The 19,705-nt window shown below is 41.7% G+C and overlaps 1 protein-coding gene across 8 annotated transcripts in view; it reads right to left on the bottom strand.

Moving 5' to 3' along the window:
• The window catches only part of DCDC2 (doublecortin domain containing 2), a 44,702-nt gene that overhangs the window by 4,598 nt on the left and 20,399 nt on the right, over positions 1–19,705 (bottom strand). For all 8 annotated transcript variants that reach the window (XM_083449189.1, XM_083449190.1, XM_083449193.1 and 5 more), the window contains 6 exons: positions 17,434–17,510; positions 17,215–17,346; positions 11,821–11,967; positions 10,629–10,683; positions 9,480–9,630; positions 1,069–1,172 (listed from right to left, as the gene is read on the bottom strand). In XM_083449189.1, the coding sequence (XP_083305315.1) occupies positions 1,069–1,172; positions 9,480–9,630; positions 10,629–10,683; positions 11,821–11,967; positions 17,215–17,346; positions 17,434–17,510 (666 nt within the window). The remainder of the gene's footprint in view (positions 1–1,068; positions 1,173–9,479; positions 9,631–10,628; positions 10,684–11,820; positions 11,968–17,214; positions 17,347–17,433; positions 17,511–19,705) is intronic.

The raw sequence follows: 19,705 nt of genomic DNA, 5'->3' as shown, positions 1-19,705 counted from the left end.
CCCCTTCCAGTTCTACAAGTCTATGATTCCTCTGGCCCTGTTGCTGCCACCACACCAATTTCCCGCTGATTTACTGCTACCATTGACACCACCACCACTTTTTCTAGCCTAGCAAAGATGATACAGATTCACAGCAGCTGCATGTATACACACACAAACAAACCAACACACAAACACCAGGTTTGAAACACGTTGATAAACCATAATGAAAAGCTGCCATGAAATTCAAAAGCTCCAAACCTATTAACATCTCCAAGATTCCCATGCTGTCCTCACTGGTCCAATGCAACATCAGTCAAGCAATCATAAAGAGGCCAACAATAATAGCTCTTCTTTTATTACATTCCACGCACTCTAGAGACCTATTCCACAAATGGTGTTGCTGCCCTAATCAAATGACTATGGGATTTAACTAATCATAGTTTCAGGCTCCTATGATTTTCATCATTATATTGCTTCATGCTTGTAATCTGGCCGAGGATTACATCATTCTCCATTACGAAGATTGAAAGATACCCATCCTGAACGTGACAGCATTTATCCTGTTATTCATTCTATTGACTTCACGCACATAGTTCAATTCCTTACAAAATTTGATATTTTGATAGAGGGTAGATTATTTGAAACTTGAGTGCCATAATACTATTTGTATTCAGAACAGTTCAAATGCAAAACAGGAACATTTTGCATAAATCTAATGCTGGTTTGCACTTTGTGCAGTTTAATTTATACCCATCCATGTAGCCAGTATGAAAGTTCTAGTACTCAATAGCTAAGCTTTTGCTTTAATAGTACATTACTGCAATATTCAATGACCATTATTGAATAAGGTTCTAAAAAGGTTACAGAAACCAGAAAACGGAACTTAGGTATTCCAATGCCAGCCATATTTAAAGGTCTGTGTTCCTTCACTGATGGCAGTCTTAATACATTGGCCAATGAAACAGTTTACCAATAACAGAAAAAGGATGGTTATGACAGCAGTGTAAAACCACAAGAGAAATGAGCCACAACTTTACTGCAAACTTATTTTCATTATGAGTCCCTTGTTCAAAGCTTGCAGCTTACCTGGTCAAGTGGGACCTCAGTTTGAGTGTCTTCATCTTCCTGGACTTCCACAGCCCCCCTCATTTCCGATCGCTTTTTGCCAGCCTTGTAAACTCCTTCCTCCTCTGAAATTGGAAAGAAGCAGAGTCCAACTGTGACACTGTGTGGCAAAGTTAGCGAACTGCACCCAAGGACAGCCTGGGAAAGGTTTCTCATTCTTCACAGGTGTTTACACTTACAGATTTAAGACATGCACCCATCGGTTTTGCTTTGGCTTTATAAGAGCACCAGCACTCTTACATGGAAAGAGAACGAAAATAACCACTGGAAGGAATTCAGTGTTGTGCTCTCCTAATTGTTCCATCAGCAAAAGCATTATTGGAACAATTCCCCACTCTCCCCCTCCCCATGCACTGTTCTGAGAGTTCTCCTGAACCTCCGGAGAAGATTTGGGGGTGCCACAGGGGCACACAGAAGAGGAGGAGAGAAAGCCCTGTTGTGTTAGTGAGAGCCTTTACACGAGTTTTCCACGAGCTTTCCACTAGCACACTGGGTTAGTTGAATCTGGGCTTCAGGATAATACTTTGTCAAAAGTTGCACTAGCTCAATTCTGAGCTTTAAAGCAACTAAATATCAAACACGCTTATAAAGGAAAACATAGCACACACGTTTCACAAAACAGATGTTAACAAAACCCTCAAGTTGTTTTTTGTCAACAAAGCTCTACCCATTAGATTTCTTTCACCACGGATAACAACTGGTACTTTGCTACGTCCGCCGTGGTTTAAGACAGTTATAAGGAAAATCTGCCAAGAACTACTCAAAAATCAATTTCATTCATTTCAAGTGAAAAGAAATTGTATGTTATATTACATATTTTTATAGATTCAAATAATTATTAAATCACAGAAATGGGATAACTATAATATATATGAAGGAAGTCTTCAGGCTAAGAAGACAAATATTACATAGCATGGTGGAGAAGAAGAAAGCAATAAATGTATCACCAACCCAAACTTGGCTAACCCAAGTTTAGAAAGGAGATGTATTCGCAAATAGAAACACTGATCCATTTTGTTTCTGGCTTTTGAACACAGTGGAAAAACATGAGAGGGCCTTCTCAGTGGCTGCACACAATCTGCAACTCCTTTCTCAGAGAGACATACAGCACTAGCAGTTCATGCAACTTTCCGCATTTTTTCAACTGGTATTTTAAATTGGCTCGCCATGCATTTCTGCCTTTTGAATTAAATATTCCTGAATGTAAAGTTTTAAACATGCAGGGGAAGACAACATGCAAATAGAAGAATAACTTTATATACTGCCTCACTCTATCCTGTGGGGGGAAAAATCAGATGGCTGTATTAATCACCTGCTACAAAACACAAGGCAGTAGCCTAGACAAGGGACAGTCAATGCACAGAAGAGGAGAAGGGTTGGAACTTGGCTGCAGATGTGGAAGCAGAAGATGTGGAATTCAGCAAACGGGACTGTCCAGCACCTTTCTGCTAGAGTCCTGTGAGTGTAGAAAGCATGGGAACATGGAAAGAACCATTTGGAAGCTGGAGTGTAGCACGGCTTCCTATGCTAATATCTTGGGGGGGGGGGGAGGAATCTGGACTCCTGAAACTACTGAAAGACATTTCTCTGCTTTATCCAGCTCAGTATCTCCATTCCAATTGACAGAACCTCACTGATACACGTTGATAAACAAGAAAATTACATGACTATATTAAATAGAAAATGAGTTATAAATTCTAACAACTAATAAGAAATCAATATACTTTAAATAATAAAACACAGAAAATTAATGTTTCCTGCATACGTTCCCCTCCTAGGCAGACATAACAATAAAAAAAATATATTGCAGCACAAATGGTAGTATTATGCATAGCCATTTAATACATCTCAAATTTGAAACTGATTGAAGTTCAGCATTAGGGAGAAAATAATCATGGTAATAACTGTCTGCCCTGAATATTTTATGGAAATCAGGGGCATTTACAGAGCTGTAAGCTCTGTATCTAAGTTAATGTAACTACAAAAAAATATTTAATGTCATTTACCAGATGCTGCCTCATAAAGCAAAAAAACAAAACAAACCCATAATAAACGCATTGTTCATTACATCCAACAAATACCCAAAAGGGATGAAGAGGATACAGGATTGTTTTCTAATCTTCACCCAAACAAAACACCAAAAAACTGGCATTGTTGCAGGAATCCATTTTAAAATGTCTCAAGAGAATTATAAATCTCTCATGGGAAGGGAACATTTTTGTGTACAAAACAGAGGCCTCTGCTATGTTCCCTCACAGAAAACAAGAGGAGGAGACATATTTTAAGGGGCAACATAACAGAAATGAAATAAAAACTGATGACAAGGAAGCAGAACCATTTTCAAAATCCGTTTCCTGATAACAATGAGCTCATTCCATTCTGCCATAGGCATGGCACTCACACACCGAATCAGTAACAATCAAGCCCTATGTACATTTACTCAGAAATAAGTTCCATGGAGTTTAATGAGTTTGAACAGCCAAGAGCAGAGACAGCAAGTTATGTTGCTGTTATTATATAAAAGTGTGAATTATTGCCGAACTGGTAATCTGGAACTTAAGCTGGTATAAAGAGACATGGCATAGCTGAGTTGGCATAGGCAAGCCTGGCGTAAATGAGACAGGGCCTCTCTGCTTATATGTTATGAAGGATTAGAGAAATTGAGTAATCCTAAAGGGACAGGCTAGAGGCAAGCCAGAACTGTACCACAGGTATTATTAATTCTTTAATATGCACACCAACAACCATGGCAGAGTGTTAATTTTCAGTGATTCAATATGTCATGTTTATATGTTGAGTTCACTTTTATAAGAATAGCTGGGATACATCGCCTTGTGATAATGTTTTCCTGGAAAATAAATTACTATGCACCATAAACCAGAGGGCCCAAAGGTATGGCTGTTTGACTGTGCTGTTACCCTATCGTCATTCTGCTTGTAGCAATGGTAATGATCCCAAACTATTAGGTTGCAAAGAATACATCTTATGAAGCAGAACTCCATTCTCTGTTTCAGAGAGATGGAACAGCACAGCCAAAATTGTTGACGACAACAGTAAGATAATGGAAACCAGAGACCGGTGAGATAATGGAAAAGGTCTTCATAACATGAGAAAATGGTTCCAGTAAGGGTCAAAGACTCCAAAACTGTAACATACAGAGGTGGTACCAGAATGTGGTTTCCATAATATGTTCCATAACATTATGAAACTTTATGTATTTCACATAATGACTTGCCCATTCTTTTGCTACCGCCTTCTAGAAAAAGCAGGTCGTTCTGTTTAAAGGCTTCTCAAACCTCCATTCAGAGGCTGTAATATATATATCGCAAGCCAGGACCAAATGGGTGGAGGCAATTTTTGCTCTTTCTTGTCACACCTAATGAGAATATCCATTTGCAAGTATTTCTCATTAATGCATGCATGCTCCACATAGATAGATGTCAACTCTTGAAAATTACTGCCAAAATTCCTCTAAATACTAATGCATTACCATTCGTCTTTCAGAAGAATACGGTACCTATCAACTTCTCAGCATGAAGAATACATAGAGACATTAAAACCTCAATTTGTATAGCAAACCAAGCCAAACTGATATTCCAGGTAACTGTTACCTTGCAGGTAGTAAAACCCTCATTTCAAAGAACTTGTGGGGGAGGGGAATAGTTTCAGCCCCAAGCTAGTCACAAATTGTTACACATCCTTCTCAGAAAAATAAAAGGGACATTTTATCACCTGCTGCATAACCCCTCCAATTAAAGTTATTTAATTTTTCCTTTAAAAAAACAAAAGATACAACTAGCACACAATATTTAAAAACTGGATGCAGGGATTAACCTGCCCTGCCTAAAACAGTAGGACTCTTTGAAATACAAGAAAGGACTCTATCATACAAGAAATACAACAGTGGGGGTTTTTTCTCTATAGAAAGTCACAATAACATTTTAGAAACAGAGAACTGATTATTACAGAACCACAGATGGGCCATTTGGCAGAAAAGTCACAATAAGGCATAGGATGTTAGATAACATTTGATATATTGTCTCCACATTTGCAGAGATGTATGAAAGAGAACTGTTTTTCAGTGGCTCTCAATCTTTCCAGAGGATACCTCCCAGAAGATGGTGCTGCGAAACTGCTGTTCCACTAGCGGCTACTGGGGAACAGGGTTCCACAAAGACCAATCTTAGGTTATCTACCCATATGAATCTGCCTAAGCCTTAAGATGAGTACTGCTCTTGATTGGCAGGCATATAGATAAGCAGATCTATATGTAAACACTATGAGAAATTATCTAGAGGCTTGGGATGCTGATGTGTCATTAGTTTGCTTATGACACTCAGATCTACCTCTTGTTTCTATCTTCTGATCTTAGGGAAGTACAAGCACTCATGTCCTGAATCAATGTTTAGAATCAGTCATGGCTTGGTGAACAAACTGAAACTTAAATCCAGGCATGACTACAGTGCTCTGGTCCTCAGTGGGGTTGCACTGCTGGTGAAAAACAAAATACACGTGTGGTAGTGCTGCTGGAGCAGGCATTGTCCCTGGATGACCTGGCCATAGCAATGGCCAGGAGTACATTTTACCAGGTATGTGTCACTCTATAACTGTGCTGGTAGAGAAATCATACACACATCCAAACAGTGTTAGGGAAAGAATTAACTAACAGTCTAGTTGACTTCTGCATGTGAAATGTGGGAGGACATCTTGCCCTTGGCCTCAGCAGTAAAACATATGAGGGTTGTTATTTGGTTAATTTTGGCATTCTGGTTCAGTTTAAGTTGCATGATCATTTGGCTGGTGTAGCCATTTGTTCTGCAATGCTTGAGTAACAGTCATAGCTCAGTGACAGGGCAAATTCCTTACATGAAGAAGACCCCAGTTTTCAAAATCCTGGAAGAGGGGTATAATATTTTCCTTGGAAGTCTACAAAGGAAATTTGGAGGCTCGTTCTACCTGCTGATAGGGTTGAACAACAATGGGCCCACAATCCTGGACTGTTCTTGTGAACAAATCAGTAAGGGCCTGGGTTAGAGGACAAAGTTTGATTTAGTGATCACATTGAGGCATCTCTTGTAGAGGTGATGGAATACCTTTGGCACAGCCAAGGAAAATTGAAACTGTACCGCTGGCTCCACATTGGACTCTGGGTCAGGGTTAAGGCAGATGACTTTAAGGAGTAAGGCAGCAATTGACACCTTTCCTTCCTGGAAATTGAGGTCTCACAGGAAGGTTAGGAATCTAGTGGATAGCTAAGGTTGACTGTTAATCACTTTTGCATATCTTTAAAACTCATGGTCAAGCCTACTCCAGTATTTTGTCCCTTGTCTCCATTCTGGATAGCAGGACAAGGGACAAGTTACATATTAAAAAGAAGTTTTAATTAAAAAGGCTCAGTGGTAAACCAGCGCACATATTTCAACTTCAGAAAAACGGTTCAAAGGAATGCAAGATTCAGTTAATTTAAAACTTCTCCACAACATTATACTTAACACTTCCTAGCTAAATTCATCAGGTACCTACATGATTAATTTTGAAGCACCAATTAATTTATGTTCACTCAAGTTGTTGCTGGCATTTAATTAGAGTTTAGCTTTCATGTTCTTTATCTCTGTTGTTGTTGGCTGCTGAATTTGCTTTTACTTTTTAGCTCAGGGGGTTGGGGTCATTATTGTAGTAGATTATTTTATTGTTTCATGTGAGCTGCCTTGGAGGCTTAGATGCAGTGTAAAGCCAGGGGATTAACTTCTGGGAAAATTTTTTTATTCCTACCATGAATTTGCCAATCTCCAACATTGCTCCTCCCTAGTAATGTGTGGCAAAAACAAACCATGACCTCTGTTTTAGTATTGCAGTGGTACCTCTGGTTACGTACTTAATTCGTTCCGGATTCTTAACCTGAAACTGTTCTTAACCTGAAGCACCACTTTAGCTAATGGGGCCTCCCACTGCCGCTGTGCTGCCAGAGCACGATTTCTGTTCTCATCCTGAAGCAAAGTTCTTAACCTGAGGTTCTATTTCTGGGTTAGCGGAGTCTGTAACCTGAAGCATATGTAACCTGAAGCGTATGTAACCCGAGGTACCACTGTACATCTAAACCAGGGATTGAGATTTGTTTCACACAAAAGAAAACACCATCTGTAAAACAAGAACAATCCTTACCTTACTGACCGCAGTTTGCTTGAACCAAAACAAAACAATATCCCTGGTTCAGAAGCAACTGTGGTTTGTTTCTTAGTAAACCATTAATTGTGGTTTACTGTGATGTGTGAACTGGGCCATAGGAATTCTTTATGTGCACAGCAGGGATGGGGAACCTGTGGCCCTCCAGGTGTTGCTGGACTACAATTCCCATAATCCCTGAGGCAATGGCCATGCTAGCTGGGGCTGATGGGAGTTGGAGTCCAACAACATCTAGATGACCACATGTTCCTCATCCCCGGTGTTCAGGACTGCAGGGCCTGTGTTAACATGGAGTGTTCAGAAGTACAGTGGTGGCTCACAAGACGAAAAGAATCCGTTCCACGAGTCTCTTCGTCTTGCGGTTTTTTCCGTCTTGCAAAGCAAGCCCATTAGCAGATTAGCGCTATTAGCAGTTTAGCGGCTATTAGCGGCTATAAAGGGATTAGCGGCTATAAAGGGATTAGCGGATTAGCTGCTAAAAGGCTATTAGTGGCTTAGTGGATCAGCTGATAAGCGATTTAGGGGCTTGGGAAAAAGGGGGGGAGGGGAAAAAACCCCGCAGAACTCGCAAGACATTTTCGTCTTGCGAAGCAAACCCATAGCAAATTCGTTTTGCGAAGCACCTCCAAAACGGAAAACCCTTTCGTCTAGCGGGTTTTCCGTCTTGCGAGGCATTCGTCTTGCGGGGCACCACTGTAGCAGAAACACTCATGGCTCAAGAATATATACAAATGCCCATTAATTCAGCTTCAGGACAATGCTTGTAACATTGGCAAAAAAACAGTCCCTCAACACTTCTGAACTGCTGCCCTGATGAAGGCCCAATACACACCATAGTCTCTGCAGCAATTGACTGATTAGGATTCTTCATTGTTCTCTTTCCTCTGTTAAGTGTATAGTAACAAAACTAGGATTGCAGAAGATGGACTGCAAGAAGATCAGACCTATCCATTCTGAAGGAAATCAGCCCTGAGTGTTCACTGGAAGGACAGATCCTGAAGCTGAGGCTCCAATACTTTGGTCACCTCATGAGAAGAGAAGACTCCCTGGAAAAGACCCTGATGTTGGGAAAGATGGAGGGCACAAGGAGAAGGGGATGAGATGGTTGGACAGTGTTCTCGAAGCTACTAACATGAGTTTGACCAAACTGCAGGGGCAGTGGAAGACAGGAATGCCTGGTGTGCTCTGGTCCATGGGGTCACGAAGAATTGGACACAACTGAACAACAACAATAACAGAACTAGGTGACTAGGAAAGTGGCATGTGGCCTTCGCAGAAGACAGGATCTCGTCAGCACAAATTAATCTTGGATGATATGATCTGCATGGAATATGAATTCATTTTACTCAAGATATAGTCCATCTTTCTTTCTCGTTTGGATAAAATGAACCAAGGCTGGGAATATCCCCTACAGATTCTTAGGCTGTGTGTGTAATTTAAGAATCAATGGAAACTGAGTACTTGGGGGGGGGGGGGTTCTATGTAGTTCACACATAGTCTAACTCAGGCTTCCTCAACCTTGGCCCTCCAGATGTTTTGAGACTACAATTCCCATCATTGCTGACCACTAGTCCTGCTAGCTAGGGATCATGGGAGTTGTAGGCCAAAAACATCTGGAGGGCCAAGGTCGAGGAAGCCTGGTCTAACTCTATTATGTATTTTTTGCCCCTTAAAAGAGCTTATTGAGAAGCTGGTTTCATTCCGAAGATAAAAGCTCACTGAGGATTGATTCTTTCTGCATTACCCTGTTGTATGTCCATTTGAAAATGGATGTAGGCAGCCCCAGGAATGGAGGTGGTACCCACACCTGCGCAATGACATTGCGGTGTGCATATACCAGGACTGCAATCACCGCTTCCTCCTTCATTTACCTGGGGCATGTGCAGGAAGCAAAAGACGTGAACAGCCTAATCAATGGAAGGGATTTAAAATGCAAAGCAACCCTGTCCTTTCCCAACGGGGTGTATTTCATGGAGAGGCTTTCCTGATAGTCTGGGGGGGGGGGACATTTAGATATATATATATATCTTTAAGTTAAGAGTGCCATGTCTGGAAACAGTAATCTTTAGCAAAATTCATACTTGCTCATGATAAAAAAGCACAAGAGTCACAAATAGTAAAGGCAGCCAAACTTTAAGATTTAGCCACTGTTCTTGTTACTTCTTAAAATAGTGTCTTCAGGTACTTACCATTATCTGGGGGAACATGAGATCTGGTCACGGCTTTTACATTTTCTTTCGATTTAGCAGGTTTTTTAATATCTTGATTCTGTACGTGCTTCTCCTTTCTCTTTGGAGGTTGAGGAGAGGACACTGTTTCTGCTGTGTCAGTAGATTTGGACTGGTGGTTCCATCACAAAAAGGAAACGAGACTATTTAATTTGTGAAAACTTAAAACAGAACTTTACATAGGCTGCAATCATATATACCAGGAATGTCCAACAGGTTGATCACGATCTACTGGTCTGTGGTCCCCCCCCCCAAAAAAAAAGCTCAACAACCTCAACAACTTTGGTAGATCGATGTCAGTTTTTTATAGTGGGAATAGATCACAGTCTCTTGAAAGTTGGACATGCCTGATATATACACACCTATGGACCTGGCGCTGTGGGTTAAACCACTGAGCCTTGGACTTGCCGATCAGAAGGTCAGTGGTTCGAATCCCTGTGATGGGGTGAGCTCCCATTGCTCAGTCCCTGCTCCTGCCAACCTAGAGGTTCGAAAGCACGTCAAAGTGCAAGTAGATAAATAGGTACTGCTCCGGCGGGAAGGTAAACGGCGTTTCCGTGCACTGCTCTGGTTCGCCAGAAGCGGCTTAGTCATGCTGGCCACATGACCTGGAAGCTGTACGCCGGCTCCCTCAGCCAATAAAGCGAGATAAGCACCGCAACCCCAGAGTCGGTCATGACTGGACCTAATGGTCAGGGGTCCCTTTACCTTTACCTATGGACCTGAAAATAAGCCCCCATCAATTTCAATGGGGCTTACTTTTAACAAGACATTAACAGGATTGCACTGCAAGCATCCTTTTCAAGTGCACACATACAAAATCAGTTTTATTATCAATATTCCCAAACTGGAATCTTACCAAGAGCATGCTTTGGATTTAAGGTTGGAAAGTAATATATTTGATGACAGAGACATTATTTCATACAATTTTGTAGGTTACAAACATGCAAAGGAAATAAGAAGCTCAAGTCTCTTAAACTTCTTCTCTTTGTACTTTTCTTTTGTATCCAAAGAATGCTTGTGTAGACCCACAACAGAAAATGACATCTTATCTGATAGAGTTAAACAAGCTGCTTAACCATGAAACATATATTACTTCTGAATACTTACACTCCCCTTAGACTTTCCAGATCCACCAATAGGAGGTAGTGAAGATGATTTGGGGCTGCAGGAAACAATAATGGTATTTCAGGTTTAAAACACTTGGAATGTTCTCAACATCATGAATTATTATGCTGAAACAGCCTATCTATTGCCAACAAACATAATGTCTTTATAAGGGTGCTTCTAGACGGTCCCTATTTCCAAGTGCGATTCAATCATGTGCTGGCAAATCCAGGTTGCACAATCAAAGTCAGTTTGGTACTCTTGCTTAACCAACCCACTTCTTCCAAAATGGACTTTCTGCAGTAAGGAAAGTGAGAGGCAAATGCACTGCAAAGTGTGGGTAACAAATTGACTGAAGTAATGCTGGATAACGTCCACCCAAACAAATCAGAATGGATGCTAAATAAACAGAGGACACCATCTAACCACCGCACAAACTTTCTGCAAATGAATCATGATGACTATCAAAAACAGGTCATCTGGAACAACCCAAGGTATTTAGAAGCAAATGATTTTGTGGTATATTTTGCAATTGTCATACATAGGAAGGACCCTATATAATATAAGAAATTACTGAAAAGCTAGAAACCATTTCAGATATTCACAAGCCATAGTCGTCATCTCAAAGACCAACTGCAGAGGAAGCAGTTACATGCAATGCCCTTTTATGTGTGGTCTCATAAAACACTTGTGAAGGACAGTAACTTTTGCAACTGGGCCAAAATAAATTTGCTCAAGAGGCTATGAAAAACTAGGAATGGAAAACTCCTCAAGTGAGAACCGTTGACTTTACCAGTTTATTCAAACAGGAGCTCTGATCTATCACTGTGTGAAGAAGGTTAGAGTGAATTAAGGTAGCTTTAGGGTATCTTCGCTCTGTCAAATGAAGCAAAACCCTTCTTTATCCTCCTAACCTGTTGCTTTGGGTCTAATTCACTATATGTTTTTGTCTGTGCAAGTAATCATAACTTAGATGCTCATATAAACAAGCAAAACATGTGAAATAGGCAAAAAAAGAGATAGATATCAGCAGCAATTACAGCTGTAACTTCTCACCTATAGAACCCAAAAGTTACAAAAATCCCATCCACGTCAAAAAATGGGCTTAGCTGCAGTACGCACCTGGATTCATGACACTGCATTATCGTAATTCATGTTCATAAATATGGCTAGCACAAAAGCCCGTTAAACTTACCCATACGATCTCCTCATGGTGGACTTGGTGAACAGCAATTCACTATAGGGCAACTTCTTAAATTTGTCTCTGCCAACCGCTACATAAAACTGCCCATTTTCCAAATCCATCCCACTCTCGACAGGTTTTCCATCTAAAGTGTAGAGCCTGTAAAATATATGAGCACTTTCCTTTAGCAAGTGAAATAAATAATCCACACCCTTCAAAGAGCGAACTAACCACTGAGAAGTCTAGTGGTACATTGTGAGCCCTCTTCCAGAAGAGAGAAGAATTTCCCCTTGGCACCCACTTTGCCCCATCATTGGAACAATGTCAACTAAACTGGAAGGAATTGTCTGACGAACCACTAGCAGGGCTCCCACCAGTTGTGTGTTAGGAAGACAGAAAGCTGCCTTATACTTCATCAGACCAATTAGTCTGTCGTGCCAACTGGCAGTGGTTTCTCCAGGGTTTCAGACAGGGCTGTTTCCGAGCTCTACCTGAGTTTGGTCCCAAGTTGTAGAGGAAACAAGCCTAATACAATATGTCTTTTCCAATGCCTTTCCATGTAAGCTTTATCAGTACTCGCTTTGTCCTTTTTCTTAGAAACAGTGACAACGCTTCTTGTTTTTAACAACAATTTTTGAAATTGGGGTGAGCTGTTTCTTTAAAAGCATTTCTCAGTTGCTTAATATTTAAATCTCTAAGCTCAGTTGGACTGTTGGCTTTGAGGGGCATGTTCTATCATCTGCAGAACCAAACTTAGCATTTTGCTACCAATTACGTTATACCAAACAAAAAGGCAAATCTACCAGCATCTCTTAAATATCCTGGGAAGCTCTGTTCCACACCTGCACCACTAATAAGAGCCACTAGATGGGATGGAAGGCCAGTTCATCTATAGTGTGCTTTAAAATGCTGATGGGAAATCAGTGTAGTTAATTATTCAGCAGTCTACTGGTCAAAATCTCAAAGAATTCAGCAAGTGTAAGGCCCCCTTAAAGGAAACATCACACTTTTAAGTACTTGAGCTCAGAGTGCAGTAATTCTTCCACATAGCTCCATACTGATCATTGACTGTGTTGTCCACTTAAACTTTGCAATGTGCTCCTCAGATCAGAAAAGCTCTGAGTTTATTAAGAAAAAATACTGACACCAACACAGATTGCCAACAAAACCCATTTAGAACTGGCCAGATTTTGAGACATTCTGATTTGTTAAACTGTGCATGCCCACTTAAATTTCCCATAGCCTAATGGGCTCCTGCCAACCTAGCAGTTCGAAAGCATGTCAAAGTGCAAGTAGATAAATAAGTACCGCTCCGGCGGGAAGGTAAGCGGTGTTTCCGTGTGCTGCTCTGGTTTGCCAGAAGTGGCTTAGTCATGCTGGCCACATGACCCAGAAGCTGTACGCCGGCTCCCTCGGCCAATAAAGCGAGATGAGTGCCGCAACCCCAGAGTCAGCCATGACTGGACCTAATGGCGGGGGTCCCTTTACCTTTAATGGGGTTATTGTGCATGTAGCTAACTACTGTTTGACATGCAGTCACAGAGCAATCACTATACTAGTAACCCTTGGGGATGTTTCCCATATTGAAATGTCAGCTGGTGGAAATGAACCCGAATGTCACTTATAAGATTAAAAGAAACTGTGACATCAAGAAATTTATTTATTTCACAAAATTTCTAGATGACCCTTCGACACAAACAAGTGATCGCAAGGCACTTTCCAACTAGTATAAAACAACAGTAAATAATTCAACAGTAAAATGCAATTATTAAATGGCAAGACAAAACAGTACAGGATAAACTTCTGAAGTTATTAGAAAACCTCACTGATTTCCTCCCTGAATTCGGTAGTGGACATTACTTCTTTCTTTTTTTTAAGCAGAGAAAAAGGGAATTGGCCTTCACCAATTTTGCTGCAAGTTTAAAGTGAAGTTTTACACAAGGTAGGTTGTGATGGCAGCCAAATTTTCAGCGAGTCTGCATAGTATAGGAGCGAGAGTGTTAGACCAAATCACCAGTTGGCCATGAAGCTTAATGGACAGCCTTAGAGCCAGTCCCTAACTCTCAGCCTGATGTACACAGCCATGAGCTCCTTGAAGGAAGGCAGGCAATAAACATGTGAATCATTGTGAATGAATGAATGAATGAATGAATGAATGAAGTCTGTAGCAAGTGAGACATAGGACCTGTTTGTCCCAATGAGGTTAGACAAGTAGGTAAGATTTTAGATAATTATATTGGTGCAGAGGTAATATACCATACACTGTGTTATGTATTGAGTTGAATAGGATCCAAAATGCAGCAGTCTGATTGGTCCTAGAACAATAGGATCCAAAATGCAGCAGTCTGATTGGTCCTAGAACAATGCAGCAGTATGATTGGTCTGCAGGAGCCACCCAATCCAATCCAGCTCCAGATGGAAGTGAATCCACAACCTGATTGGCCTACAGGAGAATTCCGGAATTAGCCAATCACGTGAAGCCCATTGTGTAGATAATGTATATAAGGCAGATACTTTGGGGAAACATTCATTCTTCCTCACCACTTTGAGCTGAATAAAGAGCATGAAATCCACTCTCGACTCTGAGTATATTTCACACTGGTTATACTGCAAGCATTCAGCTTATGCAGAACAAAACAAAACAAAACTCTTTCACATGAGCAACCAGTTACCACTAATTCCCAATGTTGCCACCGTCATGGACCACCCATCACTGGAGCAGTCACCATAAACAGGGTGATGCAGTGCACCAGCCATGACTCAAGCAAACATAAACACGCATTTCCCATGCTGTGATCTTTATCACAGGTGTGATTGATAGGCATTCTTCTATTATAAAATTATAACTGAGGGAACAGCCCTTAGACACTGGAGTTCACATGGTCAAATGGAGCTTGTGTGCATAGGAGGAAGGTTTCTTGGGAATTACAACTTCTGCAGCCCAATCTAAACAGGTCCTCTGCTTCAGGCGGAAGTGGCTATAGGCATGTGCAAACTACAGGGATGTGCTCAGAGCTGTCAGGCTGGAATGTCACATCCACTTGGCAAACTTGGCCTGCCAGGGAGGAGGGAAATAAGGACCTGGCCCGCCAGCCAGATGCAGTTCTCCACTCCTGCTCAGTGCTATTGTGATAGGAATTTTGAGGTCTTGGATATATGTTAAATGTTCATAAGTGTACCAACCAACCAAGCACGTACGTAGATCAGCACAGGAAGACCGACCTGAAACCATTTTGATTCCCAAACTGAGCAAATGCTTTCTCTGCAAGGTTAAACCTCCCCATTGTCACTTTCCTCACAAATCCTGTCTTAAGGGCACATTTAAGATATGAATAGGGTGTGAGCCTGTGACCTGGCCCAGGAACTAAGAATTTATCATTACAAAAGACTGGTCAGGCTCCCCATGCAATCCAATCAAGTAACCTGCCAGACAGGAGATAAACAAGGACAGGAGAAAACCAACATTCAAATTTCTGTTTTAGACCGCCTTTTCTGTGATGTAGATATGATGTATCTGGGGGGTGGTCTTAGGTTACACCCCTTCTGTGATGTATGTATGATGTATAGAGGGGTGGTCTTGAGCTCCAGGGCAGGGAATTTAAAATGTCTATATAAGGCCTTGCGCACCATTGTTCGGGGTTCCTCCTCCCTCCTGCGTGTGGTGAGTGAGGACCCTGTTGCAACAGATCAATAAAGATCAGGCTTACTAGCTGCTTTGCTTCTCAATATTTTCTGGTTGGCCTCTGTTATTTTCTCCTACCAATAGGGAACCTACGTAGGACTCTATATGGGCTCTTGGATACCCCATATGGGCAGAAGGGCAGATTTTGTTTAAAACACTATACAGGGTTTGTCTGCCCATTAACCTCTCTGAGGCACCAGAAATGTTGCATCAGCGGACAGTGCGGTGGGGCAGTGGCACTAACCTGACCTCCTGGCAGGAGAGTCATTGCTGCTTCCTGGAAGGGAAGTGGGAGGAGCAAGGCAAGGGGGAGGGTGGCAACATGGGAATATACTAGCAGGGCCAATCCAGCACTCCTACTGGTACATTTGCAATGCCAACTTCCCACCACCTTACCCCTCTCAGTAAACAACAGCAACACAGCTGCCGGGAGGTCAAGTAAGTGCCCCCATTGTCCGCAACTGAAATGTAATGCACAAGCCGTGCCATTTGTATGGCTACTGATGTGTGTAATTGAGGAAAAAGCCCACACTAATGTTCAGATCGGTCTTGGCTGTACTGAACCCTCTAAACGTTGCATCCATTTCTTTAATGAAGAGTTTTTATGTTTTTCAGAATCAATGGCCTTTACTGGAAGCTAAGCTAATGATAGTTCAGCTACCACAAGTCACAATAGCTAATTTGTTAATTATTAAACAAGCAATGATAAATCGTACTAGCTAGCTCAATGTGTCCTCTAACGTTTTAAGAAATCAAATGCAAAAACTGGATTTACAGGAAACATGGAAAAAGCAAAAGGGAAGAAACACAGTGTGCTGTACAAATGCCTCTCAAGGTAACATGCTTTACCTTTTGGGTTTTCCCAAACAAAAGCTCTCTTCTGGATCTGGACCAGTTTGCTTTCAAAGCAGAACTGGAAACCCCCAGTCCAGATGCACACCATCCCTGTCTTTCAAGTGCTGCCCCAACCTTTCCATATTGAGTGGGAAGACCTCTAAAATGGGTTTCTAAGCATGTTCGTATGAACACAGGGTTCCTGGTCACTTGGAGACTTCTGTGTTCCCTTCACACTGAACATAGGAAGTCAAGGTGACTCACATGGGGCAGAAATGTTTGGGACGGGGCAGTGTGCCTCTGCTGCCCTCTTCACTCTGAATGTCTGAAGGTGGCTTTTGACTTACTGTGAACAAGGGAATGAAGAAAGGTGTTCAAGCAAAGATGAGAAGGCAGACGCACAGAAGTCCTAGAATGGTTTGGCTACAGGGAAGATCTAAGCCAATGCAATTCCCCCCCCCCCCCAGCACTGTCCTATAGTTACCTGAGCTATTATCATAGTCGTGTACATGGGGTGACCCAGGTGTGCTCAGGCACACAGTAATGTTTATTTTAAAATAGTCTGGAGATTGTGGTGAGGAGAAATTACGGAGTGGAAACCTAAGGATTTCCCAGGCTGCCTATATGGCAAGACACTACCAGCCAGCTGCAGCCGATGCAAGGCAGCCAATACCACTTTCAGGTGCCACTGCAGAGCATCAACCGAGCAAATAGTTCATGCATTTGCTGGCAGCTTCTACCTAGTAGCAAAAGGGCTGAAAACCCAGTTTATTATGTATATGTACAACATTAGAGCACTTTCCCCCCTAGAACTTGGTCCTGCTCAGCTGCACTTTGCTAGCAAAAACCTGAAACTGTGGTCACATTGACAACGTGCCATTTCATCTTACCTGTGCACAGCGCCACTTCTGAGTGTAACCTTTTCAGTAACCATTTCAAGAACATGATCCCATTGATTCAGTGCTCTTCTGGGGATGAAAAGACGCACGGCCGGGCTTATGAGGTCACCATTAGCAATCAGGCTAAGAAGAGGACATGAAAAGTTGCAATCAGTTGGATGTTCTTCAAAATAATGATGCTCAAACTGCCTATCAGAAAACCCAACTTACAAAACAGTGCAAGGCTCCTGAAGAGGCTTTCTAAACCGTGCAGACACATTGATTCTGCTGTGGGAAACTGGCTTCACCTGAAAGATTTAAAAAATAAATAAATCAGCAACTGATTCTGTCTCAACTTGTCATTATGACATCTATTTAAAATCTCACCTTATTCTTCCCAGGACCAATTTTCTAACAGAACCTTAAGCATATTGCATACCACTCTGATTTGTAGTCATGTTTTATTTCTGCTTTTGTTGACATTGTGCTTTCCACTTTCTCATCAAAATCCTTAGTTTTCCTTCTTCATCGTAGCTGTGTTATTTCTAGCCACGACTTTCCTGAACTTCAAAAGTTAATTAGTGCCTACCGATTTGCAAGTGGTGTTGCTGAGTCACAGGAAATTTGGCCTCCCAGTGTCAGATCCGCTAATTTCTTAGCTGTTTCGCATAGTCCATGTTCAGCGGCTTGGAAAGAAATCTATCTCCCATTTGATAGCAGCCAGGAGGCTATCAAGCTATATCCACCTTAACAGCTCCTCAAGTCTAAATGAGGCAAAGTATTGGTTTAGACATAATACTCTGTAAAAGCAGTCCAAACCCAGTTCAGCAGAACATATCTGAGCCTATTAATCCTATATATACATGAGGCTTGTGCCTGTGGGCATTGTCCACATGCACCCCTTCCCTCTTTTCTGTGCCATGTTTAAAGATTTCCTGTGTTAGGGGACAATCCAACCCCAAAATCCACAGGGACAAGAGAGTTGGAAAATGGTGGATCTCTGGAATAAGCATCAGATCCTGTCTGAGCTGGAGATACACCACCATAATCCCATCTTCCCGGCAGAGCCAGGCCTCAGCTGGCTGAACCAAAACCCCTACGCCAGCAAAAGCCCCCCCCCCCAAATGGCCATCTCAGGGGAGTGGCAGGCATGGTTGGTAGCAGACCAGAAGTGCCAACTTGGCCCCACGACCATGGATGCCCAGGGCCATGGGGGCCATGGAGTGTGCATGGCACTGGCACCGAAATTTGTGGGTGCCCAGCCTCCTCATGGGGATTTTTGTGGGTGCTGGGTCACTCAGGTCCCCAGGGAGTTGCCACCTATGTAACAGGCTATTTTTGCACCCACCACAAAAAAATAAGCAACTTTAATTCTTGAATTAGAGAGGAACCATGAACTGGAAGCATGATGTTCCAGGGAGAGGGAGAGATTTCCTTAGAAAGTGTTCTAAAAACCAGCAACATTTTTCAGCTCCCTAGCTTTTCAGGAACTGCTAGAGCTTTTGCTCTACATAGTGGGTCACAAGGACTAAGTGTAGAAGTACTTCTCTAGACAGTAATGGATTCCAATGATGATTTATTAAATATTATTTCAATTTATATCCCACCCTTCAGAAAAGAAACCCACACAGCATCAGTGCTTCTACACGTATATAGTATTCAGATGCACTTCTGAGCCCTTTCAAAACTTCCAGGATGACATATCCTTGCACTCAACTCTCATACTGACACCCAATAAGCTACACCTGCAGTTAAAATACACTCAGAACTACCCACTTACCCCAGTAAAAGTTTCAGGCAAACTATTACAGAATTTGGACTGCTAATGGGGCAGCCTGGCACATCTAACCAGTGGGAAATCAAATCTTTTTCTAGATGGTGTTTTGTATGTGACTTCAGAGGATGATTGCCTTCTAACATTGCAGAGCTAAAGAAAGACTCACTAATCATAAAGAACAAGCCATTGAAAAGATTCCCAGAAGTGTGCAATTAATTAGTTTCCTCAAGCTGATGAAACCTATCAAAGCTTCTCGACAGGATACTATGCTAAACGTACTATAGAGTACGTTTCCTTCTTGAGTCCTTGTGGAAATGATCCACCCTCGCAATGATGTGGGGAGGTCATAAAAAATATGTGAAGCGGTGTATATCTTCCAAATATAGATGTTGCAGCAATCTGAGTTTTAAATGAGCCTCTAATCAAAGAGTCATTAGTATTTTTTGCACTCCTTTGGTGCGTCTGGAAAACAAAACAGTTCCATTCTAAAATAAGCCAATCATTTGGGAGTGCATGGTGTGACCAAGGCATGTTATTTTTTCTTTTGAGAATAATTACAAAGTTATGCCGATTTGTTAAGTGTGTTACAATGGAATGCACATCATTATACAGACAAAAAAAAAACCACCCCTGAAACACAACTATCAAACAACAGGAAAAACGAGCACATTACCATTTTAAAAAAATCAGGACCTACTGAAATCAAGAGACACAAATAAGTCCACT

This window comes from Podarcis tiliguerta, assembly GCF_965153285.1.
Source record: "Podarcis tiliguerta genome assembly, chromosome: 7".
Classification (NCBI taxonomy): domain Eukaryota; kingdom Metazoa; phylum Chordata; class Lepidosauria; order Squamata; family Lacertidae; genus Podarcis; species Podarcis tiliguerta.
Note: the sequence above shows the minus strand (reverse complement) of the source record. Positions and strands in the feature narration are given on the sequence as shown.